Below are 27,747 nucleotides of genomic sequence, written 5' to 3'. Positions count from 1 at the left end.
ACAGATAGGTGAGCAACATATAATAAGGAATGAAAAAGGGTAAAGCTGGCACTGAGAAAGCCATGATCTGAATAACTGGTGTTACTCACTGGGGGTCCTGGGAGGCCAATTCTGCCTGTATCTCCTCTGGCACCAACGAGACCCTGAAGAGAAAAAGAGAGGACAAAACTTTGTGTCAATCCTGTCTCACCTGGTCACACCACTCACACTTGGCTAAATCCCGGCTTTATCCAGACAGATATGACTGCTGCTTTATAGAATTATCCAGCTGTGTGCATCAGCACTCTGTGTTCAAAGCCTGGCTCTCAAGACACACTATAGTGGTTTTCATAACATCACACACACACACTAGAACCAAATCCTATTAAAAGGGCCCGATGGAAAATCCCACACAAGGCAAGTGTGGCTGTACAGCAGGCTTTTAGTTCCAAAGACATGTGGTAAACACAGTAGAGCATTATTATTATCAAGCATGGTACATTTAAGCCAACAATCACACTTTTTCTCTCTTACCCAGCAGATGTTCCCAGCAGATGCTAGCCAATCAGCAATGTACAGCAATGAATGGCAATGTACAAATAAATAAGACGGATTACTGAACTCACCATTTCTCCCTTCGACCCTTTCCCGCCAGCTGAACCCTAAAAGTGGAGAGGAGTAAAGAGCAGTTAACACATAAATAACATTAAACTGTTAGATAACTATCCAATTACTCAAATAAGCACTGATCAATACTAGTCAACTATTCACCAGAAAATAAGGCACCTGCTTGACAGGGCAGGTTATGGTCAATGTTATTACTATCACTGCTGAGTAAAAAATGTGCAATTACAGGGCTTTCAAATTGTGTTTAACTTATTGAAGATGGAATCAATTGCAAAAGCCCTGAGATCATAACCTTATATGACCTTTTAAATAAGCACTCATCGAGTTCACTGCATAATTGATCAGCCAATTTGGATCAGAGTTATAGAACAATGGCTGTAATAGGTGAGAGGCTATGTTTAAAAGCCTCATTTAATTAATTGTTGTAATGTTTATATACAGTGTATATATAATTTGTTTTAACAAAAGATGGCTGAAAATTAAAAAGATGCCCTGCGGATACAAATGTAATTCAAATATGTATTAACACAATTTAACAGACCATAAGTAATAAGTAGATATTGTTGTAACAGCTCTGCACTTACTGACAGTCCAGGTGGTCCCAGTGGGCCGGTGGGACCAGAAGTGCCGCCTACTCCCTAGAAATAAGGAAAAGCATATCTTGTTGGTGAACTGAGCTTCCTCCTTGCAGAAGTGTATCAGATGTATCCAAATATATTTCAATGACATATACCTCATCTCCCTTTGGCCCTCGGCTCCCCTGGTTCCCTGGCAGGCCTCTGTCTCCCTTCTCGCCATGTTCTCCTGGGGGGCCAATTAGACCAATCAACCCTCCATGACCCTGCAGACAGAGACATGGTCATCAGTTTTGTTTCCCAGGGTTAAGGCTAGTGCAGAGTTCTCTTTGTCAAGGACATACTCACTTTTTCTCCCTTGTTTCCAGGGTCTCCTTTTAATCCGGGGAGACCTAGTGGTCCCTGTTAACAATCACAGATTAGTTAATTGGCCAATGCTGTAGATTCTGTACATTTGATGTATTATTATAAATATTCCAAGCTTCATTAAAAGACAATTATAAGGATCTTACTATTGGTCCTGGTGGTCCAGTTTGTCCTAGCGGCCCATTTAAACCTTGCTCACCCTAGAAAAGAAACATCAGAATTAGATATTGGCTTAAAAGAAACAGAAGCCAAGATTAAACACAAATGGTACCGTATGTTGATTATTGTCAGTTATGTTGCTTCTAGGGCTATTAGATTTGGAAAAACTAAATTTTGTAGTGATCATTTTGACCTATATTGTGATATGATTCACAGTTTTAAAAGGATATAATAATGGTGTCATTATTCCCATTTTCATTGATAAACTGTGAAGGCTGTTGCACATCCTCAATTTCTTGTAGAAATGCTGTTGCATAGGAGGATGATTCACCTGATGAATGTCTAAGGACTGAAACGTGTCAGTAGTAGCCTACATTTCATTGCAAGTTAACAACATTGAGCAGGAATTCCCTCTTCTCTTGTGTACTGACCGCAGAGCCTGGGATGCCTCGGAGACCTTCTAGGCCAGACCTCCCTGGCTCCCCTTGGGGTCCCACTGGACCTGTCTTCCCCACCGGACCATGGTCTCCTAACGCCCCCTACAAACCAGGACACCAGGACACACACAGCGAGGCGTTAGGCATAAACTCACCTCAAAGGTTTTTTTGTAATGCATTACCCGGCTCAGTGCAACCCATTATCTTTACCTTGGTTCCCTTCATGCCCTGCTTCCCTTCTTTCCCTGCGGGACCGATATGACCCTAGGGATAAGAGAGACAATGGCGGTGAGATAATAGCAATAACATAAATATACAATACACATAGCTCAAGAACGTATACAATATATTTATCGTACCCTCCGTCCAGGAGGTCCTGAAGGGCCTGGCTCCCCAGAGGCTCCTAGAGGTCCCTACAAAGAACAGAAAAAAAGGATTAGTTAAAAAATAAACACTTTTCCAACCTGTCACTAAACTCTGAGAAGAACTTCTATCCATAATGATGGGCAAAACGTCAATATGTCACAGAGAATATAGACTTTAGCTAAGCATACAGCATAAAGCTACTAGTGCTGTCAACATGTAAGAAGTGGGTAGAAATGCTTACTGCTTTGCCGGGATCTCCATTGTCTCCTTTAGGTCCAGGGCCACCATCTACTCCCTGGTTAAAACATTCATATAGAAGAAATGAGCAATTAAAGGGTTAATTAAAACATGTATGATAAAACAATCATAACAACAAATACTCACATTGACGCCAACCTCTCCAGGAGGTCCTGCATCTCCAGGAAATCCAATAGGGCCCTGTGGTTAAAAACAGTGAGTCAGAAACCATCATGTGCCTGGCATAGCAATAACTGTTTGACACAAGAAAATCACTGTGTCAGAGAGAAAAAGACTTACGAGGTTGCCTTTGGGTCCGTCCTCTCCCGGTGTTCCTCTGGGTCCTGGGGGCCCAGCGGCACCAGGTAGGCCTGAGTCACCCTTTTCCCCCACATCGCCTTTACCCCCCTAAGATACCAGCACGGGAAATGACAATCAATGAAAGGGCTAGGAAATGATGAGGTTGAGCAAGATATGAACAACTGATGAAAGTCATGCTACTTACAACAGTGCCGGCCTCTCCAACTGACCCAGGGTTTCCCGCTTCCCCATCCTCACCCTGGTAGAGAAGGAACACTCAGTAAGGTATAATCACACTCCACTCTCTCACACACAAATCCTGCATTCACAATGCACCAACATTCCATGTGCACAGATGCACTGTGAGGTTGCTAATGGCAAATGCTGACCTTCTCTCCAACAAGTCCAGGCTGACCAACTCCACCAGTTATTCCAGGTGGGCCCTGTGGCAGGAGGAGAGGGAAGAAAGATATCATAAAACAAGGGCAAGTTTGAAATATTCATTTGATTTTGAAAAAATGTAGTTGTTGGTGCAGTGTGTTGTTGTTGTTTGTCAGCAGATCTGCTCACAGAATGCTGAACCCACATCACATTATCACAACACAAGGAAACAAATTGAGTGTCAGTTTGCTGTGGATAGTGTTTGCGTCACACAGTAGGGTGGATTCTATATCCCCCTCTTAACAATTTTGTTTGTGTATGCGCATATATCTTAGCGTGCATGCAAGCTTGTCAGTGTATTATTGTGCTTTTTCTTTTGAGACAAACCCAGTAAAAGCAGGTCTTCGGTAGAGTGCACAAACATGAAAGCTGAGTACAGCCATACACTACTACAGAGCTCCTGTTGTCAGCTGCTTTCCTCACATGACATCCCCCCACCATTCCGCTCTTTTCCGCTTTTCCTGTACCAATCCATTTATGGATCCCACCATTTATGCACCGCTGTATTTCCATGCTTCCTGTGATGAAGCACTAGCGTGGCACACACAGATTTTTGCAGCTTGCTGCTGAATAATTGACGTTGTGAAAGGCTTCAGCGAGATGGCCATTATGAGAGGTAAATATAACTGCCTCTCAGGGATGATAGTCCAATACTTCTTAATGATTCATAAAGCAGTAAATATAACTCTCTCCCAGGAATTGTATTCTAATAGTGTTTAATAATTGAAGTTTCGAAAGCAGTAAGGGATCTCGGTGGATCTGTAAAATATGAGTGTCTGGGAAATATGATGTGAGTAATGATAAATGATTGTGCAGTTTGAAATGTAGTTAATCCTGTGTGTTTGATGGAAGTCTTCTTGATTCCAAAGCTGATACACTGTCATATTTTCTTTATGAGTCGAAAAGGCATGCAACTACCATCACTTTAAAATATTAGTACTCCAATTCTTGCAAAGGGTGTGTAATTTCAATATTGCATTACAGTAACCAAAATGCATTGACGCCCACTAAATCCTATAAACAAAATAAATAGACCTCAATGATACATGCCTCAGAAAAATAATTATCTGAAAAAAGCAAGAATTTCAGTTTAAAATCAGAGGAACAGAAATGATGAGTGAACCAATTTTGATATATGCCAATTCTCATTATCATATGAAATGGATTCTTGGTGAATTTCTTTTGTAAACTATTTGGACAATCGTATGTTGTTCTCTAATGTTTCAGAGAATTTGTTTTATGAAGATGGATATGATAGCATGTTGACATAAACCTCCTAAATGTTGCCCAACATTCTAACTGCATGTGTTTTGAGTAATAAAACCATAGTTATGCTGACATCTGAATCCAAATATATGTAATTTAAATAAAAACATGCTTCACTCTACCTCTCCACCACTGGACCCCTGAGGACCCCGTGGGCCATGCTGTCCTGGAGGCCCCTGTTGAGAGAGATGTAATGTGTTATTAGGATATCAGTGCATAAAGAAATGATGATCAACATCAATAAAACACAAACATAAATACAAGCTGAGTGTGAGCTGGAATTGAGCTAGTGCCCCCTAAATTAAATGTGTGTTAGAAGTCAGGCCATGGAGGATTGCTTATGTAATGGCCCCAGTATCTATGATCATTATGGTGCTGACATGATGAAGACATCCAGACAGGTCATTACCCTCAATATGACACAAGCTCTGATTCTCCCCTCCTACCCGTTTCTCTTATTCTCCCTGTTTAATAAGAAGCTTCTAGCATGTGATGTGCAAGAGCATAGTCTCTCAGCCACAGTGACGGCATCTGACTTTGCTGTGCAGCACAAGAGAGAGCAGCAAGCAATTCGTCCTAACTGTGCTTGGCTTCCGTTTCAGTTGAGTAGATGTTGAGCTGTGCTCTGAATCACTCCGAAGTCTTGGAGGGAGCGTTGTGTTGTAGAGTCACAGAGACAGACCGACACACAATCTGCCCAGAGAGACTCTGTGTGGGACTCGAAGAAACACATATCCTTCTGGTGGAGAGATACTTGAGCATTAGAGGGGAGAATTCTGTGATCCGCAACGCTCACACATGAATGAAACTTTCCCACTGAGTCTCCAGCATCTTTCTCTCCTCTCTTCGTCTCTCAGTCTTTCTCTCTCTTTCTCTGTTTCTTCCCTTTGTTTTGGTTCCATTCTAATGCATTGCCTCCCTAATCTGGCTGTGGAGAAGAGGAGCTATAAGGAATCTTGTTGAAATGTGTTCATGGTTGACAGCGTTGTGAGATGACTGTCACAAAGGAGGATGCTCATTAGACAGCCAAGGCTGAGGCTAATCTGATTAGCAGCTGTCACACCGTCTTCCTGCTCACAGCCAGAGCCCCGCCTCTTCCTTCCACTCTATTGCTCCACTGCGTCCTCTCTGTAACTCTCTCTTTTCTTATTTATCCTTTTCATTTCTTTACTTTCCTTTACGTCCTTCTTGCACATTAATTCATGGTCTACTGTCATTCACACTCAGCCTTGAAGATCCATCAAAAATTCAAAAGACAAGTTGAGATTGTTATAGGTTGTAACGTTTATTTTTTGCAATCATTATTGTGGATATTGATTTATCAGATCATGTAAAGATATAACTAATGCTAACAACATGAGATATGAGGAACATAACCTCTGAGAGCAATTGACTGAAGAGTATTTGTCTCTAGCCTAAGGCTGTATTCTCCCACAGCTTCCATAATAACACAGTATGCCATGGTAATACAGTTGATTAGTGTGCAGCTACTTAGCACAGCTAATGTGGGATGTCCATTGCTTTGAATAACATGTCAAACCCCACACAAAGTGTAAGCATTGTTCAATAGTTAAAAGTGTCAGCTCACTGGCATGGCTTACTAGCTTAGTAGCTTACTAGAACCATCATTAACCAGTCAAATAGTCTGCTTTGAAAAATGCCTATTCTTAGGAAACTACCAATTTAGCAGTTTTCCTCAGTTTCTCTACAGATGAGGCTGATTAGCTTGTTTTGTGTCCAGAGTCGTAGAAGCTATAAAATTAGAAACACAGCTTTCAGTATTCTGGAGCAAATTGACCCTTTTCTTTCTTCAGTTTCCACTCGGTCCTTTTTGTTAATATGATAACACAGATACCGTTTACTAATTTGAAGACATACTAATTATCAATGATTTTTTTTTTCTCACTCAACTCAACAACTTCATTGTGTTTCTTTAGACTTCTAATGTGATGTCATTACATTATTGATGAAGGTATACCTTAAAAAAGTAGCATCAACACATCCATATCAGGACCAACCACGATAACAAAATAGTGCTTTGGGTTTCTGGCAGTAACGAGACATTTCAGTACCACCTGTTTGAATCTCAGAGAAAAAACTGAGCTGGGTAATTATCTCTGACGATTTAGTTCCCTCACACTAAAGGCCCACGTCTCTACAAAGAGTTCCAAACCATTAACAGACATGTAAATGTACTGTATTTGCAAAAGTTCTGTGTTATACACCAAAAGATCCTAGTAAATTATTCATTGTTTTTTCACTAATGAATGCAAACCTTTTGATCTTCAAAAAAGATTCATTAAACTGTTTTATACTCGCTGCTTTATGCTTGATACTGGAAAAAAAATGAAGAAAAGTGTAAAAACATTTTCAAAGGTTTTTGGAAAGTGAAGAAAAGTTATGTCGATATCCAATATCAGTCAGCACCAAGACAATTCAAAGTCGTAAAAAGTATGAAGCAAAGTGTACGAAGACAGTAAAGTGGTGTTGAGAAAGCCTTGAGACTGACACTGGTGTTGTATGTGCTTGGATTGCTGATAAGTACTTACCATTGAGCCAACATGCCCGCTCTCTCCTTTGTCCCCCGATGGTCCTGGCATTCCCTACAAATAGAGATATGGTGAGGATTGCAGTCTTACATATGAAATGGAAACCAATACAAACTAAAGTATAAATATAACATCAGAGATGAGCCAATAGGGAGACAGCCAGTTTTTTGATGGGATAGTTATTCTTACCTGCAGTCCAGAAGGACCAGATGCCCCCTTAAATCCTCGGTGTCCTTCATCTCCTTTCGCCCCGTTCATGCCCTGCTGCCCACGAGGACCTGGCTCACCATCTGCACCCTGAAATACACACAGACAGGTCAGCAATGTTAAAGCTGAGGTAGGCAACTTTGGAGGAAGCGGCTCTGTAAGCTACATTTTTAAAGTATTCACCCGAAAAAAAGTCCTCTATCCAAAGCCACCCCCTCACTGCCTAAACCGTGACAAACTACCCCAATTGACCTCATCCACCAATCGTCCTTTGCTTTTTTAAAAACATTATACCTGACAAAGGTCTTGGAAAAGTTAGCTTCAGGACTTGTTTCTTATCTGCTGAATTGTTTGTCCCTGTGTTCTTATATTGATGTTATTACACGACTGTTTTTCTATTATGCATTTTGAGTTTTTATAACATACTGGTAGTCCTGGTTGGCCCAAAGGTCCTTGGATTCCAACAGGTCCAGACGGCCCCTAGAAAAACAGAAGAGCAGTTTAATACACATTTGCTGTAGGAAAAATGTTATTCAAATCCATTCGCTCATTCCACCACAATAGTATACATTGCTACAAATTCTAAGACAATTTTTCCTCTACCTCCTAATGATGCAATGTAATTATGTGATGCCAGGACTATTGTCCTAAAATGAATACTCACAGATTCTCCTTTGTCTCCTTTGCCGCCCTTCTGGCCTGATTCTCCTACCTCGCCCTATGTAGACAAATGCAAACACGTGAACACAACACAAATACAACTAATCCACATCCTTTATATCAGTGCTGCAGTCCATGCTGGCTGTTCCATCTCACTACCTTGTCTCCGTCCTCTCCAGGGGGTCCAAGATTTCCAGCAGCCCCTGGCAGCCCCAGAGGTCCTTGTTCCCCATCACTCCCAGCTGGCCCCACAGGCCCCTTCTCTCCCTGGGGAACAGGTGGGAAAACAGCAGAAATCAAGCAAGTGCTAGAAGACTTATTATCCTCATATACTGTAGCAGCATGACACATTTATTTATATATCATAACAGGAGGGAAACGTGCACCCAAGCAGGCTTGTTCACATGTTTTGATCATAGCCTTTATCTCCTTTCTCCTCTTTTACCAGCCTCCTGCTCTAAGTCTCATAATGACACATTCCAAAAAAACAGCACATGTTGTTTATTACCCAATGGTGGGAGGTGATGGTACAGTATGTATTCATGGACATTGTTGCCTAAGAAACAAAAATGTGCAATGTTCCAAATCTTACTGGCTCGCCTTTCTCTCCCATCGGCCCAGCAGAACCCACGCCACCAGACCTTCCTGGCTGGCCAATAGCACCAGCCGTCCCAGCGGGGCCCCTCTCCCCAGTGGCACCCTGGAAATAGGAGGAGATAGAGGTGAGCATGTCATGAGCATGTCGCATGTCACATGACTCACTCTTCGTTTTAATGTGGTGGTCACGATTAGGGATCACCATGGAAACAACCTCCTGCTTCATATATCCCAGCATTCTATACAACATAGACCCTGGGCAGAGAGCAGGGGATGGGATGAAAAGCAATTTAATAAAATTAGACTTACAACAGATCCTGCAACACCAGGTAGACCCTCTCCTCCCTTCAAACCTGCAGGACCCTGGAGAGAAACAAAGACAACCGTCACACACAAACAAAAACCGCAATAATTTTAAAGGGCCCATGTCATGCTTTTCCGGTTATTATCCGTCCCCATGTGTGTTATGAAGGTTTTTATGTAAACGGTCTGCAGAGTCAAAAACCCTCAAAGTACACCCTGTAGCGAGTAAAGCTCTAACACAGAAAAGACCTGTCTATGCTGCCCCATAACGCCTCATTGGAGATTTCTCATTTTCCATTGTTTGCTTCCTGGGTACAGTGACGTGTGAATACCCAAATCAACAACAAATGACCGGATTGGCCCAAATGGACCAATCCGCGGTGCACCTCACACACCAGGATCCCTTGGCTAACTAACAGGGAGTCCCCATTGACTTGCATAGAGCTCCCTGAACGCTGGTAATAGACGAGTTGGGATCGCGGAGAAATGCTCTCCGCAGACCCATTCTCACAGCGTTATAAACCTTTTTCTTACTCAATATCAAGCCACACTCATTGTTTTTACTTCGGCTGTGAGTGTTTGTGTGTGCTCAGGATGAGTTTAGCTTGTTCTCGCTGTATCGCCGACCCGGAAATCTGTCCGCTCCTCGCAGCAACGAGCCTCGCAACCGTTTAGGACAGAGAGTGGATACTTGGTGAATACACATACTATACAGAGATGCTGTATGAGAAACCAATGTGATTTTGGAAAATTGCGCAATTTAAATCTATTCTAGTAGACCTTAACAATGGAAATATGATCAGTAGAAATGGCCATGACATGGGCCCTTTAAGAAATGAGTTTTCATATGCAAAAACCCTTGTGTAATTTGCACACGTTTTACTATCTGGGAAAGTAATGTTTGTATTGATTTCACATTGTCTGTGTTTGACATCACTAGCCAGATTTGACATTGAAAAACTTGCAATTCTTACTTGCAAGCTGAACATTTCCAGAGAATCTTTTGAGAGAATCATTGAGTGAATCATTGAGTGATGGTGAGGATGTGAGATATATGGAAGTTTGCGTTACCATTGCACCATGGGTCCCTCTGCTCCCTCTGAAGCCTTGCAGCCCAGTAGGACCACTTTTCCCTGCAGCTCCTGATGGACCTGGGTCTCCCTGGTAACCACACATACACACACATGTGATTAGATATAAGGCAGGAAGCCAGAAGACAGCAGGCCCTTATGCATTCATAAATCACACCAACCAGAAAGTCACACCAAGAAAGTACATTTATCTTTTATGAGCCATAATACCCTCAACACCGTGTGGTTTCCTCTTTTATTTATTAGCAAATTAGAGGAAAGGATGAGACCCAGGAGATAAGATATTCTGGCAGTGCTGAGAGAGTCCTTGGGCTTTATTGAAAATAACAGTAATAAGGTGATGCTGGCAAGTGATTAGGATCCTGTCATTATGATGAAAACTATTCACCTTGGCTCCCTCCTTTCCAGCAGATCCCGGTAAACCGTGCTCTCCCGGTGGTCCCGGTGAACCTGGATGGCCTCTGTCTCCAGTCAGTCCTGTCTCACCAGATTTGCCCTGAAAATTAGCAAGTTACATATCAAGTAACAGTAAGCACGTTACATATCACAAAAACCTGTAATCTAACATGGCAAATAATATACAATAGACTGTTCCCCTTACCTGTGGCCCAACAACACCTGGGGGGCCGGGGGGTCCATTTTTGCCTTGGAAGCCCTGAAGAATGAGACAAGTGATTTTGGTGACTCAGAGTTGAAACAGTCAGTAAGACGCACACAAGGAAGCCACTCAACTTGCACTCTGACTACACTAATTCAGTTCTGAAATCATAGCTTTCTACTTTTTAGCTGTGTTTACACATGCTGTGCTAAATATTAAGCTTTATTGAGAAGGTGACTCACTGGTTCCCCTCTCTGGCCGGGATGACCTGGTAATCCATCTTTTCCTGGTACACCCTGGAAGGAAATCATTTTCTTACATCATTGTTATGAACTTAACAGGACTAAACGTGAGCATAAAACATTGGATGAGGTACAAATTAGGACAGGCATTTTTGGTAACTCACATTAGGCCCTTTTGTCCCTGCTTCACCATTTCTTCCCTGTGGTCCTTGGGGGCCCTGGAAAACCATTTGAACACAGATCAGTCTCAATCACCTTTGCTTCTCTTGCACTGATTTATGACATTGTATCTTTAATTCCAAGATATTTATTCCAGGACGTACATATATTGTCTTATTTAGGCAATGTATGTACACTCTTATCCAACATTACCTGTTCTCCGGGTGATCCTTGAGGACCGTCTTGTGCAACAGAACCCTAGAAGGCAGCATACAAATAAAATACACAGTAGGAAAACAGGAGACATTCTAACTTGTTAAGGCTCCTGCCTGCAAACACAGTTTTTAGCTTTTCCAAGAAGGTCTTATAGGGTGAGTGTGTAGACTGAAGCATAACCTGCCAGACAATCGCTTCTCACTGTAGCACATGCCTTTTCATCTTAAAGTGAAAAGCAACAACCAGTTCCAACTCGGTGTGCATATTCATCCATACTTTATGAGACAGCCAGGTGTGTGATAATGTGTAACTGTATGTGCTTACTGTATGTCTTTGTTTATGTCTGTGCGTTCATGTGATTGTGCATGTCTCATTCTATGCGCACCTTTTCTCCAGGCTTTCCAGTGGGCCCCCTTGCTCCTCTTCCCCCCCGGGCCCCCTATAAGAAAACAAACAACAGTCTGATTATCACATGCATAACTCATCAGGTGGGGAAAGATTAACACACTTATGCTGTGAAAGCCCTGCAGTGATGTTACACTTATGTTAATCTGATGGTATCTAATTAAAGCAAATACTGATTTATACATACAGTAGAGGACGTATCTTTAGGTGTACTCACATTAGGACCTCTTTGGCCCCCAGCCCCTGCCTGACCAGCTGGACCCTGCATTATAGAGGTTAACAATTGTTTAACAGCACCCACACACAAAACATCTGAAGCAGTCTGAATGTGCGAAAAGTCACAACAGTCCTCACCCTTCGTCCTTTTTCTCCTGAGACACCGGCCGTTCCAGGGAAGCCAAGTGATCCCTGGAGACACGCGTAGAGGTTAATCAGCCTCACCCCTCCATTCATCACACATCACCCCCAATGCCTCATTAACATATAATTAACTACTGTATCAAATTAAAGCAAATTTAATCCATGGTGCTCAACACAGCCTTAAATACACCATTCATCAGCATGTAATGAATTGATGTCACTAATGAACTATTAATAAAATAGCCTTTTTTTAAAAGCCATTTATCATCCTTTATTTTTAATCAGACAGGAAACAATCCAGGCAAAGACACTCATCTTGCTGGAACCAGAGGAGACATTAACTGATCGTGATAGCTCATCAATGTTAAATCACCTTAGGACCTTGTCTTCCTGGATATCCTGGCAATCCAGGCACACCAAGTTTACCCTGGAGAGAGACAGGCACAATAAGAGGAAAACATAAACTAGAGAATGATTAAGATGAAAAGTGCATAAAAATACAAGATGTGTATAACATGCTGCTGACTATGCATGCAACAATACAGCCAGATAAATGCATATAGTGATGACAGAATTGCTGAATATATGCGCATTGGTTTTGTTTTGTCGCCTTTAGGAATGGACTGTGACTAGATGTAATAAATGGGCATTAAACATCTATATGTCCAGGATTTTTTGATATTTTCAGACATTAATTTTATTGAAACCTTTGTCACAGCTAAATACTGGGCTAAAGTAATCTAATTATACAATGAATTTAATTCCTTTATTGTCATTGTACAGGTAGAAGGGGAAAAAAAGCAATCCTGTCGGTGCATATCGCCATATCAACAAGCAATAAAAGTATACTATTTAACATAATGACTATAGCAACACAATGCACATTAAGATAAGAATGTTCTTAAGGACTGGCAGACTATTTGATCTTCCTTTCCCTCTCTTTTGTGTCCAAACCTTAATTTGTAATGTAATTAAAATAGTTTTTGAAAAAGAAAAAGAACCTTCTCTCCAGCTATTCCGATAGATCCTGATTCTCCCAAGGGTCCTGACTGGCCCTTAGGCCCCTCTGTTCCATCCTCTCCACGGGTACCTAGAACTCCGTTATCACCCTAAAATCAAGAATGAAAGTAGAACGAAAATGACCATTATATCTCCAATGAATAATAATAAAAATGGTACTGAGGCTTGTGAATTGTGGGCGCTCTCACCCTGTCTCCCTTCAAGCCCATGTCACCTTTTGACCCAGGGAAGCCATCTTCTCCCTGTGATGCATAGAGCAGAGATGATTTTTAAATATAACATATTTGATGATAAATGGCATCATTACATTGTAATTTGTCAAATGTTCTTCCAGTCACAATACACCAGCTTTACAACAACAGAAACAACTTCAGTTTTACTCACCTTCTCTCCTTTGCCCCCCTTTAGACCTCTAATTCCATCCGCTCCCTGTTAAGTAGGAAAACAGTTATTTTACAAAAATGTCACGTCACTTACAAGACCACTCTGGACATCACAAAGAAAGTAACTGCTTGTCTGCATGTTCAGCAATACCCCATCTTACTCACTGAAATTATTTATGAGTGTTTATTGATTTGCTCTTGACCTAACATTGCTATGTTATTGAGTAGTTATTGACCTTACATTCATTTCATACATGATTGCCATCAAGGTCAGGCATCCCTGAAACTATGTCAAGCCAAACTACCAGATAAAATACCAGATGTGTGATTGTTACAGAACAAACACACAGCAGAATGCTGTTTCATGACAACTTTGCTTTTATTCCCCCAGTTTTAAAAGCGCACTCAGTGAGAATGGACAGCTGCACACAGCTCTGCTCTATCTAACTTTACATCTATCCCATCCGCCAGACGTTCCTCCCTCTGTTGTTAGCGGCCCCCTTGAGAAACATGGTGCTTTCCCTCCACCTGTCACCTGTCAGCCTTAGACTGAAGCAGCTTGTCCATTACAGGTAAACACACTCACAGAGTTAAATGTTTGGAGAATACACATTGCGGTCAATATTACACCTGAGATCGTGATGCATTGATGTCTCACCTTGACTCCACGGGTCCCTGGGTACCCGACAGGTCCCTGAGGACCTAGTAAACCCTACATAAAAAACAAACAGTTTAGTTTTAGACAGCCGCTGCCAGCAAAAATGCATTTTCTGACCAGTTATTAGTACACGTTGCACTCAGTCACGGTATTCTATCTTTGATTGTAAATGAGCATTCTCAAACAGGAAAAAGCTGACGATGCTAATGAGTGCATGCTGCTGACTCTAATGAGCTAATGCTCTTCCACTATAAAGTCAATGACATTGTAGGAACAGATTGATTATAATGATTAGAGCAAGCTTTATTGTAACCAGGTGAGTGAGTGCACAGTTACAATAGATTGTAAGAAACACCATGATAATGTACTTTTGATATCTTGCTGTGCCACAACAGTACAAGCCTCAGATATTCAGTTACCCACATGGATGCCTTTCTCTCCCGACGGGCCCTCTCTTCCTGGGTGACCCTGAAATTATATATCAGACTTAGCACTTCTGAAAATACATAATTATTGTATTACTCCTTGATGGAAATGTCCATGTGCAACCAACCAATGAAACAGAGGAAACCATTGCCACTGGGAGTAAAGCACCATAAAACATTGTGTGCTACAAAGCGTTGCAGAACAATACAAGGAACATTAAGTGAAACTCATTAAAATGTGTCTAACTGCAATCTAAAGTTATTTCTGAGCATTGCAGCTGCAATATTTTTTATTATTTCCTAAAGCTCATACTGATATGGATCAATGCCAGAAATGCTTCCTACCCCCCCCCCCCCCCCCCCCAACTGGTAGAACACAGAGAGTGTAGGATGGCAAATTGTATTAATTTTGCTTCGTTAGATTCATTAACTTTTAGGGTGTGCATACATAAATGGCTATTTAGTAGTGATTATTGTGTGAGCTCTTTAACTTGTAAAACGATGTACCATTGTCAAAAAGAGTTGGCTTTTTATGTAGCTGCCATTGAGTAGCTTGAGCTGACTGAGGAAGAAGCAGCAGGGGCCTGTCTGATTATATAAATGTAGATATACATAGACACTGATTGTGCAAAGGTATGCATGGATACATGCATGTTTATGCATTTGTACTCTAGCATGCCTTTGTGCTAATGCCTGTACTGTATATGTGTGTATACTTACGGTAGGACCATCAATGCCTGGTAGTCCCAGCATGCCTGGTTTCCCCTGCGGACCCTGTATGGCACAGAAAGAGGAATTAATACTGAGATAAGCTTACGATAAAATATAGCACCCTAACTTATGTCTTGGAGACCACATTTCTAATTTATCTTTGATGCTCCTTTACTAAAACATTCTATTTATGACTTAGTCCACTTTCTTCTTTTCTCAGTCCAGCCTCATGATGTGCAGCGGCCAAGGCCGTTTCTTCTGTCTGTTTTGCCTGTGTGTGTTTCTTTTATATTGATTTCTTGTCTAGCTGTATCTTGTCTGAATGGGAGCTAGAAGTGGTTAGGTTGTACTCTGCAGCTCCACTGGCATGGGTTATGTGATGACAGGGGTCACAGGGTCACAGCTTTAATTGTGAAATTAAGTGAGAGACATGCAACCTACCTTCTCCCCTGGCAATCCGATGGGACCCTGAGGACCAGACAAACCCTGGAACAGAACAAAGCATCAATCAGGTTAAGTGGCACAGGGCTAGGAGGAGTTTTGCTTGAGACAGTATGCCTGTTTATGATATGTGTGTGACATTTGATTGCTTAGGGTGGAAGCCTCACATCTGCACAAATATGTTTAATTAGGTCATCAAAACAGCTTTATTTTCTGAATACATTTTAATGTCATGCAATTAGAGTGGGAAAGACTTGTACAAGCCCAATATGCCCAAGGATTTTCAAACCTGTAAAGAACCTGTGAAGTCAACCTTCAGCTGGAGCAGAAAATATAACAGAAACTGGAAGTATTTGTCCCACATAGATAAAGTGTTTGTTGGTGAGGGAGGGAGAGAGAGAGAGAGAAAAAACTGTCTGCTTGCAAGTGATTGTGCTTATTTGAATGATGTGTTTATGAATTAAATACAGTTATATGATGTGTAATTAGTGGATTTCTGAACATAGAAACAGCACAGTTTTTTTGTATTGGTATTGTACCTGTACTCCTGGATTTCCTTGTTGACCTGGGGGCCCTATCTCTCCAGCTGGACCCTGCCAACAACAAAGACTGATAGTCACACAATCTGCCTCTAAATTATATGTATCATAACACATATTACAGTATGTTATAAAGATAGCAGGACTGACCAGGTTGCCCTTGGACCCTTGCACTCCATCCATTCCACGAATACCCTGACAAAATAGAAAATGTCAGAAAACAATGGATGAAATGTCCAAGATTAATCGAAAAAAAATTCGATAGCTTCCTTGTTTATAGTCAGTGGCATATTGATGATTCCAGGCACTAGAGGACATTTGATGGAGTTGAAAAGACTAAATAGCTCTGATTTTGCAATGAAGGCGATGTTGACTTACCGGCTGGCCAGATGGGCCAGGTGGCCCCCTTGGTCCGACAAGACCCCGAGAACCCTGGAGACAAAACAGAGCAAATAGTAAGCAGCTAACCTGCATTCATGATGAGATGGAGTGAGTGCGGAATACCTAATCATAAATCAGAACTACGGAGAGAGAGCGATAAATCAGGGGGTGACAAATAATGTATTTAACTGCGTGTAGGAGGGGGGGGCCATCTGGTTTTGTATGTGCTAGCCATAACGACAGCACAAGTCTGTGTTGGTGTGCTCTGTTTTTGTCAGCCCTCCTCTTTGTAGGCAAGCCAAGCCACCTGTTCCAAAGCCACATCTGTGATCTCCTGGGAAGTGATTGATATGGAAATATAATCATTCAGGCCAGGATTTGTATCTCTCCCCTCTCCTACAGTACTCCATCTCTTTCCTCTTTCCTCTCTTATCTCTTTCAACACCAACCAAATTTCTGCCTCGCATTTGTCTCTTGCTGCCTCACTTTTCCCATCACTTCCTCTCTATCGCCCTCATCAAACCAGCCAACTCCTCTCCTTTCATGTACTGTATCTTTGTAGTTACACAGCTTTCCTAACATGTCTTATTGGACTCTAGTTTGTCCTGCATTGGTGATCCATTCAGAAGGACAGAGCCCCGCTGTGCTTCAACCTCACCTCCTGGGAGAAAGATAGAGTGTGAGTCATAAGCAATAAACCAGCGTTCACCGCAGAGGTACACAGGAGAAATGACAGCTCCTTCAACAGTGCTCTTTAAACCTAGTGGTCTCTCTGATCTAAAGCTACCCTACAGGTAGAGTCTCGATGACAGATTTTGAATATATGTTATGCCTTTCTAAGTTCTTGTCTTCAAGCTGCATGCCTTTTCCAAGTGACCTTTTCTCTCTTTATGCTACGGTGAGCACTGTGGCAGTACACTTTTTTATTGTTGTTGTATATCATAAACTATGATGCAGTGTTTCTATTGCTTTGCTCATGTTCAGTATGAGAAGACGTTTTATGTAATTTAGTGTAAGATTTGGGCTAAAATTCGGCCCTAGCTTTAATCTAGTGATCTCCAACAATCCTCCCATGTTTTTTTCTGCAAATTGTTTCTGTGTTTCTGCATTAAGGAGAGGGTTTTTGTGTAAGAATTTTTCAGAAAATCCAATGTTAAGTCTTGATACATATCTTTTGTACCTTTTTTTGTTTACAGAAGCAATAAAAATGAACTACTGCATTATGTGCACTAGGAGAGAACATATCATTACAGATGGGGTTACTCACAGGTTCGCCTGGTTGCCCTCTTGGCCCCAAAGGTCCATCTGACCCCTGAAATAACAAGATGGAAAAAGATTCAACACCAAAATGTTATGCAACTCTTTAAATCAACTTCAGGCGTGGATACATTTATATCCCCACAGACATAATCTGTGAAAATAGCTCATTATAGAAATCCCCTGCCTGACAGATAAGGCTCAACTATCTTCCAGCAAAGAATAATAGATCGCTCTCTCAAATTTCCCCCGACCGCCTGCATGGATTGATACTATCTTGAGAGAGCTTCTATCTTTCATATTTTCAATTCTATGTCAGGGATGCGCAGCATAACTTTCATTTCTTTAACAAACCTTGATCGTGAATGAACTCAGTCCAGCGCCTTGCAAAAAAAAAAGATTGAAGAGTTTATGACTTCAGTAAAGCCTACTTTGATCGGTGGTGCTTTACCATCTAGATCAGGGGTGTCAAACTCAAACACACAGTGGGCCAAAATAAGAAAATTGGTACTAGCCGAGGGCCGGACTGGTTCAATGTTTATTGCAAAACTTTTTGAAATTAACTTATTGCACATATTAAACCTTGAACTAACAAAGGTTAAATTAATTGCCTATACAAACAACATTAAACATTAAATAATCAGTTGCATTCATTTTTTATTGCTCTATCTGCATTTTTCCACAGGCCAACAAGAGCTTGAAAGAAAAGAAGTGCAAAAGGAAACATCCATTGAAACTCAGTGTGCTGCTCTGTGATGCTAGTTCAAGCCAGAAACTTCACGTCTCATCTTGGGTGCAAGTTCATCAATGTTTGGGGTCAGGCTCTGAGCTGAAGAAATCCTCAGGATTGAGTGAAGGTGTGCTTGCAATATACCGGCGGGCCAGATCTAATAGTAATTAGAAATGATCCTGCGGGCCGAAATTAAATCTACCACGGGCCGGATTTGGCCCCCGGGCCTTGAGTTTGATATATGTGATCTAGATGGATTGTAGAATTGATTCACTGATCTGAAAAGGCTGTTTAACCTTGTCTAATGAAAAAGAAAAAAGAAAAACAAAGCAATGCTGCCGGAAGTATCTTCTAGCCTTTGTTTGATGAAAGTAATACTCTGCACTCACCTTTTCTCCTGAATCTCCGTCAGGCCCATGAGGGCCAGGCTTTCCTCTGTCCCCCTACAAGATAAAAGCATTAGATACAACCCTCAAGATATTTAGGACTGTTCTAATTTTAGCACAGCAGAATCTACCATTTGTTTTTGTATACCCTGCCATCATAGGATTCACAATGATCATGATAATAATGTGCAAAGAACAACCTGCCATATGATATGTAAGGTATTCATGCATGAGGTATAAATGCCTAAATGACTAAATAAATACAGTGACATGCTAGGTTAACAAATCTAACTCACTCTGTGTCCCTTGTTTCCTGAGAGACCTGGCAGGCCGTCAAAACCCCTGTCACCCTGAAAAGTAATGGAGAAGAAAGTGCATTAAACCCTGAAAGACACAAACATATGGTAATGTGTAAACATTAGCAGAATTGTCCTAAAAGTGTCCCCTGGCAGAGCCTCCCATCTGCTCTGCGTATGTGTTGGGGAGAGGGAGCTTTCAGATTAGCTGTAGGTCTGCTAAAATGCTGCTTTGACTGATAAAGACTCTGTTCTTCTGTTAGACACAGCATCAAGGGAGCCTGATTTATTTGCTAACTCTTCCTGCAGCTGTTAGGTATTGAGTTGCCTTGTTGTCAATATATATATATATATATATATATATATATATATATGTTTTTTGGATACATAAAGGCTTACTCTTGCAAGTGAAGATAGTGTGTGTGACCCTGCTGCTTAAACATGTGTGGTCTTGTTGTGTTCATGGAAACAGAACATCAAACCTCAGCATGAGTTGTAACAACTGTCAATGTAACATTCACACACAGCAATAACCTCAACTAATATCCTATAAGCATGAAAGACTTCGTTTAAATGATCGCCTGCATTGCAGTGCAGAGAGATCAATAAAATCTTACCTTAGAACCTGTTTCACCTGGAGCTCCACGACCGCCGTCTGCTCCCGCACGCCCCTGTAAAACACACAATCCGGTTGAAATTGTTTTTTGCTTTATCTGGAATCTTGCACAATATGCTGTAAGCGGTAAATGCAGAGACATGTTGAGTGTTTAACCTCAATACTCAAGATATCTCACCCTCTTTCCAGCCTTTCCATTAATTCCTTGAGGGCCTGCCAACCCTGCTGATCCCTAGATGAGAAAGAAATAGAGTAACAGTAAATATATTTTAAAAGGCAGTCAAAAGGACAATTGGAAGTCAATAGTGTGACAAAGAATCAAGTAATAATAATGTATTGTCTTACAGAGGGGCCATTGTCTCCCTGGTCTCCTTTGAGCCCAGTGGAACCTGGAAGTCCCTGCAAAAATACATTTCATTAAAGCATGACATGATGCACCAAAGCAATTTATCTCCAATTCAGCAACAAACTGACAAAATTAAAATGAGCTGAGAACAAATCATAATAAAAAGATGTTCATGTTTTGCAACTCTACAGTGGTTTCACAAGCAATTTTAACATACTGATCATGCATAATGATGTGGGTAGGATAGGAGGGTGAGAGAAGTGCTTGTGCCTGATGAGGCAGAATGTGAAGTTGAGGTTAAAGGTCGCAGGAGCCCTTGAGGCACGAGGCACATTTGGTCAGGGAGTGTCTTACCAGTGGGCCTGGTCGCCCTGAAAGACCCAGTGGACCTGGAGGTCCCCTGAGTGCCAGCTGGAAGGAAAACACAACACGGATGTTTATGTACACTACACAAGATACCTTTTACTTTTAATATGCAACAAATTGGTCTAAAAGCATAGAATGGAAAATATCAACAGTCACTGATGATAGTTGTACCTGGCTCTGTTGCAGGATAGCCTGTGCCTGTGCCTCCTGTGGAGACCCCACTGGTCCTTTCTGGGAATCACCTCCATACTGGAACTTGAGGCAATGAAAAAGATGAGTCAGTTCACACTGGAGGATTCACCAAATGTAAATGAAGTTCAATCACACAGCTCCCCCTTGTGGTAATGGCATTACACCACATTGTACCACTCTTGTCAGAATGCTGTAAGGTCTTACTGGAAGCATCAACAGGGTTCCTGGAGGACCCGGAATCCCATCAACCCCAGCAATCCCAGCACGTCCCGGGGGGCCCTAAAAAGAGAGTCAAGGAAAAGGAATAAACATTGGCTACTGTGTGCACAGAGAAAAAACTTCCCTGCAATCTTATCGCTGCAAAAACAACCTTTGGTCCATGTCCACATGTCATGACACATACAGTCCCTTAACTTCAGTTTACACACTGTAACTAACAATAATAACAAGTAATTTAATGTTGCATTGAGTCATTAAGATTGTGTTTATTAGATTACTGTTAAAAGTTATCTGATATATATTCCAATCAGTAAGATATTGTTCCTATACTGATAAAACATTTTCATTTTATTTTAACTGACACTGGTTCCACGAACAAGTGAAGGAGAAGTGGGAATATTTTTTACTAATTTACCACATTGGATTTTATTTTTACCTAATGCCTTGAATTTCTACAGGATATTCCAATAATTATTAAATTAATTAAATCCTTAGAGTGTTAAATAGTATGTGTACATCTGTAGTGTATAGGCTTAAAGGTCCCATGCCATTTCATGCTTTTCTGCTTATTACCCGTCCCGTGTGTTACGTAGCTTTTTATGCATGTCAATGGTCTACAGAGTCACAAACCCTCAAAGTACACCCTGTAGCGAGTAAAACTCTAACACAGAAAATACCTGTCTATGCTGCCCCAGAACGCCTCGTTGGAGATTTCTCTTTTTCTTCCTGGTTACAGTGACGTATTTGGGTATAGTGACGTAACGTAACGGCTCCGCAGATTGGTCCAAATGGATATGTTTGGACCAATCCGCGGACTTCCTCACACACACTCGGTGGGACGTTGCGAGGCTCACTGCTGCGAGGGGTCGGAGAGTGTGAGCTGGCTCACTTTTGTGGGGTCGGCGAGACAGCGGGACACCATGGAACTCAGCCTGAGCACACACACAAACTCCCAGCCAGGCTGCGGGTGTGTGTGTGTTTCGGGCTGGGTTTCGCTGTGTCTCGCTGTCTCGCAGACGGCCACTGGGCTCACAGGGAGGGGAGGGGGGGCAGGAGCTCCAACAAGCCGCTTAGGACAGAGAGTGAATACACATACTACACAGAAATGCTGTATGAGAAACCAATGTGATTTTGGAAAAATTGCAAAATATAAATCTATAAACAATGGAATTATGATCAGTAGAAATGTCAACTTCCATCCCTTAAGTCCAGTAGGCTCAGTTCACATCGCAGTTAAGCCCCAAGCTTTGTCCCAAAGGTGAAGGAGTGTCAAACTACTCATAAGGGCCCAGGTCATGACCTAAGCTGCACTCACCAGGTCACCAGGGTCTCCTCTGGGTCCTGGAGGGCCTGTTGGTCCAGCTGGGCCGAAGAGCCCCTGTGGAGGAAACATACAGAGCACTGAAACACACATTTATTTTGGAATATTTATTTAACTTATTAAATTACATGTCAGATGCTTTTATCCAAAGCGACTTACATACTCAATACTGTGAGCAATCCCCACAGGAGAAATTTTGGGTGAAGTGTCTTGCCCAGGGACACAACGACATGCTGACTGCAGTGGGGTGTGAACTTGTGCTCCCCTGATCCGAACACCAATGCTCTATCCACTGCGCCACACGCCTGCCTATTCTATTCTATGTATTATTGAAAGCCTTCAAAAGCCTGACAATAATTGCTTTTCATTCCTTTATGTCGTTTTGAATCAAAGTATGGTTACTTATTTGTAAGGATACACCCCATTGTGTGTTAATGGCACACTAAATATTAGGAAACTATTTTCATACAGGGGTGTATTTTTAGGGTTGAAAAAGTATTTCCTATTCGGAAAACAACATATTGCATCCTGATGGTTATAAAATTACATCTTGCACCACATCTGGACAGTTCCTGCTTATTTTCCACTGTGCCACATCCTGTACAGTCACAGAGACGAGGCATTGTCAAAAGTTCCATTTCCTTCTGTATTCAGACAGTGAAAAGGCTTACCTGTGGGCCTGGTAGTCCTGGGGGTCCTTCTACTAATGTGCCCTAGAAACAGGCACAGACAGACACAATTAGAAGAGTATTAACTCATTCCCATGCTTATAACTAAAGCTACTATGCTATTCATTAAATGTCTCTTGCATCTCACCGGCTCAATAATAGCTGGCTCTCCCTTCTGGCCTTTCTCTGCTCTGAGTTCAACCTGAGGAGGAGAAACGGATGGATGTAGATTTTTACAAATCACTTGACACTTGCATTTGAAGTTCTGACTACTGATTTGATGTAGTTCATGTTGAGAATTACCTCTGCATCCCACGTCTCTGCTCCTTCCCGCTCTGCAAAGTCAAAGCCTTCTTCGTATAATTCATACTCTTCATACTCTGGCTCTGTGTCATTCTTGTAATATTCATAATCAAGAACCTATTAAGGAAAAAAAACTCCATTCAGGTGTAGTAAATACAAAAATAAACTCGTAATTTGTTTGTGCTGGGAAGTTTCTCGCATTTTCAATGAACCTACCTCATAATCTGTTACATTGGGGCCCGCCGTTACCGTGGAAACTGAGAGATCATCGTAGAGGTCTCCGTAAAGGTCATCTCCATGCTCCTCCATTACTGGCTCCTTCACTGGCTTGTCCTCCTGCGGGCCAACACATGGGCTCAATGAGTCATAGCAGATATGAAGCAGGGGACACTGAGCTCTTCTCATTAGCACGCAGTGCTTCCAAGTTAAAGCACATTTTGTAACGCACGATAAGAATGTTAGCAAAACAGTTTTATTTGATGTGTTGATTATGCAGGATAAGTTGACAGGTGTGCAGTTAATGACATTGCTGGAGTGTAATTAGCTGATGGGCTGCATCATATTTATGTGGCAGCATGGCAGAGATTGTCACTGCTACAGAAACAGCGTGTGCATGAAGCATTTGTTTACTTGGTTAATTAGCAGATAATAGACATGAAGGAAACATACACAATCATTCCTTGTTTGCTTCAGTGGGAGGTTAAAACAATTATTGGATTTAAAACAAAAATGATATAAAGTTATTTTGGCATTTTCATAATTCAAAATTTAGCAAATATTCACATTGAATGACCTCTAAACGCAATAATTATTCTGCAGGTTAACATATAAGAAAATACTGTATGTAACCTCCATATCATGCATGTTTCACAAAAAAACTCACAAAAAAACACACAGGAAGAAGGCATATAGTAAGATCATCAAAAATGTCAAAGATGCGTTCTCCCTGCTTTCTGGTAGTAAAGGTGATGATTATGATGGTGCTGGTTAGTGGTGGTGGTAAGAAACTGGAAAGGGAAGAGGTGCTTGCTATGGTTAGGAGGTATTAAGGGAGTGATCAGTCAACATGGCAGGATGGGGTGGGGGTGGAGGGCATCTACAAGTGAATTGTTCTACCTCCTCAGTAACCTTTGATTCAGGCAGTGCACTGGGCAGCACCGTGCTGGCCTCAGCTGTAGAGTCAGGCTCATGTGTGGGCATCTCCATGAGGGTTTTGTCGAAGAATTCAGTGGGGATGAAAGCTTCTAAGATGCTTTTCATTTCTGGAAATGCTGTGGTCCGAAAAGGTTCTTGGGATAGATACTCCGGCAGTGTTGTGGACACTCTGAGAAAGCCATCTTCGAAACCCTCTCCATGTTTTTTCTTTCTGGATCCCTTCTTGCCCTTGCCCTTGCCTTTGCCTTTGCCTTTGCCTTTCCCTTTAGAGTCCTTGTCTCTCTTCTTTTTGTTCTTTCTGTCTTTCTTGTCCTTTTTGGAATGCTTCTTTTGTTCATCGGGCTGGTCACTTTGCATCAAGGCATCTGGCGCAAGTTGGGACTTCTTTTATGAGAAAGGGAATGCAAGAATGAGGGCACAGGTAGAGAATGGGGGTTAAACCAACACTGCTGTGAATGAAAACACAATAAGAGAAATAGCCGAAGACAGTAAAGTAGTATTGCAAACAAGCACTCTTATAGGGCGAGACATCTACTGTGATTCCCATTGAGCTGGCAAAAACCCAAAGTAAACATAAAAAGAGGGACAAACAAATGTAGAGTTGTTTGCTCGTGATGCTTTGTGGGGTCAGGGGGTCACTCTTTATGGTCCTAAAGAGATGCTAATTCTGTGTGCTCTAGAAAATATGGGTTGTTTCATACTGCAGTGAGATGTCCATTGCATGTAAGTGATTTGAAAATGACTCATAAGGCCAAGGCTGGAAAAGTCATCAGAGAAGTGATTTGGATCCACTTGTAAACAAGGTCAGTGTTTAAGGAGAAATGATGAGAAGTAGGTCAGTGGAATGACGGATGTTGACATTCTGGATTCAGAGCTCATTTGTCAGCTGTAGTTCTTTAAAAGCCAGCTGAATGATTATGAAAATGGCCTAACACTACCATTAGAGTGCCATCTCTGGAGAATAATCAGTGACCAAGCACACACATTTGCGTGCAGACTCAAATGTTGTCACATGTGGGAACACAAATATTAGTGTAAGCACGTGGTGACAAAAAATGAACACATGAGAAATGTAAGTGTTCAGCTAAAATCATGTCATCCTTGAAGTCCAGCTTCCATTGGCCTCTATTTCTCTGGCTGCCTCCCTTCTTCTTATCTCTTTCTTTCACACAACACCAAATAAATATACAGTAATTTATATCCATGAATGAAGGAGGAAGGGAAGAGCTATTATATCATTTTGAATTATGTGTGTGTGTGTGTGTGTGTGTGTGTGTGTGTGTGTGTGTGTGTGTGTGTGTGTGTGTGTGTGTGTGTGTGTGTGTGTGTGTGTGTGTGTGTGTGTGTGTGTGTGTGTGTGTGTGTGTGTGTGTGTGTGTGTGTGTGTGTGTGTGTGTGTGTGTGTGTGTGTGTGTGTCAGTCATAAGATTGCACTTTGTTGCATTTGAAAGAAGACACTTCTCCTTTGACTGATGGCCTCTTCTATCTATCTTTTTTCAAACAGACTCGGCACGCTTGCACTATACTCAGACCTTATTTTGGCTCGGACTCTTGGCTGCTTATAAATCATACAAGTCTTAGGGAGTCATAGCTCTATTGATATGCGTGCTTGGGCTGCTTGTAGTAGTTGGCTGTGAAGCAAGTGCTTCTGCAAGCCCACTTAAGCAACTATCATAAAACACAGAGCTACTAAACTACGGAAAACTCTTATTCAATCAAACAATCAAAACAATAGAATGCATTGAAATAAGCAGACTTCAGTTGTTGACCTTATACTCTACTTCACTGTAGCAACTTTCCAAAAACTATACCAAGATTTGCGCACGTTTTTTAATTGAAGGCATTGCCTGCTGTTAGTGGAAGTACTGACCTCATGAATCGTTGGCAATTTGCTGGTGTAGGGCAAATCAAAGTCACAGTCTGGTATGTAGTTTACACAGTATTCGGCAGCATCATTGGCATCCTCCAGAATCAGTAGTTGCTGAATATCTCCCTGAAATACAGGCGGACAGAAATGATAGAAGTTATAACGTCAGTCATACAGAAGAAGCAGACAGAAACATACTGTACAGCAGCTGCTACACTACACAGTGAAGAGATGTTACAAGTACCAGTAGATTGAACATGTATCAAAAGAATAGAGAGAGTAGGGGAACAACAGAACTGCGTTCATAGATGTAAAGCAAGATACTGTATAATACAGTAGCATCATCAAACTAGAGTTACAATTGCTACTGACCACAGCTTCTCTGAGTTCCCATAACTCCAGGAGAAGTTTGATTGTTTACACGAAACAGTCAAATAGCTTTCTCTCACCCCCCTGTCAGAACCTTTCACTTTCTATCCAGCCCTGGAGGCAAAGCCAGTGTCTATACTCAAACTCACACACAGACAGCACTGCTGCACCCTGCAGCACTAAGCCCGGAGCCTCTGTTACCTTCAACAGCCTTACATTCAACATCACTCTGTCTTCTGTCTACTTTAAACTATTACATAATGCTATTTTGAGCTAAGATACTTAGTATATTAATTGTCGATTGACTTATTAATCATAGAATTATCAAATTAAAACGCCAATGGTTTACAAATACTTTCTTACTTATATTACAATCAATAAATACTGAGTGGGTGGGTAGGTGAGTGAGATGTAGGATAGAGGGATGGGATTGAATTAATCCAAAATGTTGTGCAACCTGAATTGTCTTCTGTACTGTGTTGTAAATTGAAGATGTTGCAATAAAAAAATGTATGATAAAACAAAAAGAAAATACTATTATTTAAGAAAGAACACACTTTTTTTTAACTAGAAATAAACTTAGATGGCCATAATGGCAAAGTGTTTGAGAACTTTTAGATGACATTATTGATAGGAGTCCATGTAACTGACAGGCCACTGCGAACATACTGTATTGCCGGGCGAAATGTTATCCAGTGACAGCTGGGCAACCATTTATGATAAAAGGCGTCAAATTAACTGCTTGATGTTGTGGTAATTATAGTCCCATTGTAATCTCATTAATTAGGCTTTAGTGGCCAGGGGTGAAATCAATCAAAAAATATCGTATTTGTGACACGGCAACGGCTCATATATCTTCCATTTCAGCCTCTGCTGTATCAACAATGCAAGTCTATTTAAAGTCTTAATAACCATGCAGGAAACTGTAAACATAGGAATAAGCGTGGACATTATGCTT

The 27,747-nt window shown here is 41.5% G+C and overlaps 1 protein-coding gene and 1 long non-coding RNA gene across 4 annotated transcripts in view; one reads left to right on the top strand and one right to left on the bottom strand.

Annotated features, from left to right (window-relative positions):
• col5a3a (collagen, type V, alpha 3a) overlaps window positions 1-27,747 on the bottom strand; it is a 46,476-nt gene that overhangs the window by 6,224 nt on the left and 12,505 nt on the right. Inside the window, exons 5-62 of one of the 3 annotated variants that reach the window (XM_079642988.1) lie at window positions 26,424-26,546; window positions 24,515-24,937; window positions 23,615-23,734; window positions 23,399-23,515; window positions 23,244-23,297; window positions 23,099-23,140; window positions 22,422-22,484; window positions 21,092-21,166; window positions 20,867-20,950; window positions 20,684-20,740; window positions 20,329-20,382; window positions 20,162-20,215; window positions 19,985-20,038; window positions 19,368-19,421; window positions 19,075-19,128; window positions 17,966-18,010; window positions 16,696-16,749; window positions 16,468-16,512; window positions 16,318-16,371; window positions 15,779-15,823; window positions 15,347-15,400; window positions 14,625-14,669; window positions 14,202-14,255; window positions 13,545-13,589; window positions 13,349-13,402; window positions 13,142-13,249; window positions 12,514-12,567; window positions 12,135-12,188; window positions 11,998-12,042; window positions 11,761-11,814; window positions 11,373-11,417; window positions 11,165-11,218; window positions 11,001-11,054; window positions 10,762-10,815; window positions 10,549-10,656; window positions 10,141-10,230; window positions 9,076-9,129; window positions 8,762-8,869; window positions 8,329-8,436; window positions 8,174-8,227; window positions 7,936-7,989; window positions 7,492-7,599; window positions 7,303-7,356; window positions 4,876-4,929; window positions 3,436-3,489; window positions 3,252-3,305; window positions 3,047-3,154; window positions 2,894-2,947; window positions 2,751-2,804; window positions 2,503-2,556; window positions 2,354-2,407; window positions 2,138-2,245; window positions 1,694-1,747; window positions 1,530-1,583; window positions 1,340-1,447; window positions 1,191-1,244; window positions 606-641; window positions 90-143 (exon numbers count right to left, since the gene is read on the bottom strand). In XM_079642988.1, the coding sequence (XP_079499114.1) occupies window positions 90-143; window positions 606-641; window positions 1,191-1,244; window positions 1,340-1,447; window positions 1,530-1,583; window positions 1,694-1,747; window positions 2,138-2,245; window positions 2,354-2,407; window positions 2,503-2,556; window positions 2,751-2,804; window positions 2,894-2,947; window positions 3,047-3,154; window positions 3,252-3,305; window positions 3,436-3,489; window positions 4,876-4,929; window positions 7,303-7,356; window positions 7,492-7,599; window positions 7,936-7,989; window positions 8,174-8,227; window positions 8,329-8,436; window positions 8,762-8,869; window positions 9,076-9,129; window positions 10,141-10,230; window positions 10,549-10,656; window positions 10,762-10,815; window positions 11,001-11,054; window positions 11,165-11,218; window positions 11,373-11,417; window positions 11,761-11,814; window positions 11,998-12,042; window positions 12,135-12,188; window positions 12,514-12,567; window positions 13,142-13,249; window positions 13,349-13,402; window positions 13,545-13,589; window positions 14,202-14,255; window positions 14,625-14,669; window positions 15,347-15,400; window positions 15,779-15,823; window positions 16,318-16,371; window positions 16,468-16,512; window positions 16,696-16,749; window positions 17,966-18,010; window positions 19,075-19,128; window positions 19,368-19,421; window positions 19,985-20,038; window positions 20,162-20,215; window positions 20,329-20,382; window positions 20,684-20,740; window positions 20,867-20,950; window positions 21,092-21,166; window positions 22,422-22,484; window positions 23,099-23,140; window positions 23,244-23,297; window positions 23,399-23,515; window positions 23,615-23,734; window positions 24,515-24,937; window positions 26,424-26,546 (4,137 nt within the window). The remainder of the gene's footprint in view (window positions 1-89; window positions 144-605; window positions 642-1,190; window positions 1,245-1,339; window positions 1,448-1,529; window positions 1,584-1,693; window positions 1,748-2,137; window positions 2,246-2,353; window positions 2,408-2,502; window positions 2,557-2,750; window positions 2,805-2,893; window positions 2,948-3,046; window positions 3,155-3,251; window positions 3,306-3,435; window positions 3,490-4,875; window positions 4,930-7,302; window positions 7,357-7,491; window positions 7,600-7,935; window positions 7,990-8,173; window positions 8,228-8,328; window positions 8,437-8,761; window positions 8,870-9,075; window positions 9,130-10,140; window positions 10,231-10,548; window positions 10,657-10,761; window positions 10,816-11,000; window positions 11,055-11,164; window positions 11,219-11,372; window positions 11,418-11,760; window positions 11,815-11,997; window positions 12,043-12,134; window positions 12,189-12,513; window positions 12,568-13,141; window positions 13,250-13,348; window positions 13,403-13,544; window positions 13,590-14,201; window positions 14,256-14,624; window positions 14,670-15,346; window positions 15,401-15,778; window positions 15,824-16,317; window positions 16,372-16,467; window positions 16,513-16,695; window positions 16,750-17,965; window positions 18,011-19,074; window positions 19,129-19,367; window positions 19,422-19,984; window positions 20,039-20,161; window positions 20,216-20,328; window positions 20,383-20,683; window positions 20,741-20,866; window positions 20,951-21,091; window positions 21,167-22,421; window positions 22,485-23,098; window positions 23,141-23,243; window positions 23,298-23,398; window positions 23,516-23,614; window positions 23,735-24,514; window positions 24,938-26,423; window positions 26,547-27,747) is intronic. The other 2 variants (XM_079642989.1, XM_079642990.1) reach the window with 2 other exon arrangements.
• Window positions 1-27,747, top strand: part of LOC307014811 — an 85,076-nt gene that overhangs the window by 55,157 nt on the left and 2,172 nt on the right. The window contains exons 2-3 of the long non-coding RNA XR_013801318.1: window positions 8,349-8,447; window positions 8,794-8,891. This is a non-coding gene — a long non-coding RNA (uncharacterized lncRNA). The remainder of the gene's footprint in view (window positions 1-8,348; window positions 8,448-8,793; window positions 8,892-27,747) is intronic.

This window comes from Notothenia rossii (assembly GCF_949606895.1).
Source record: "Notothenia rossii genome assembly, chromosome: 8".
NCBI lineage: Eukaryota > Metazoa > Chordata > Actinopteri > Perciformes > Nototheniidae > Notothenia > Notothenia rossii.
Note: the sequence above shows the minus strand (reverse complement) of the source record. Positions and strands in the feature narration are given on the sequence as shown.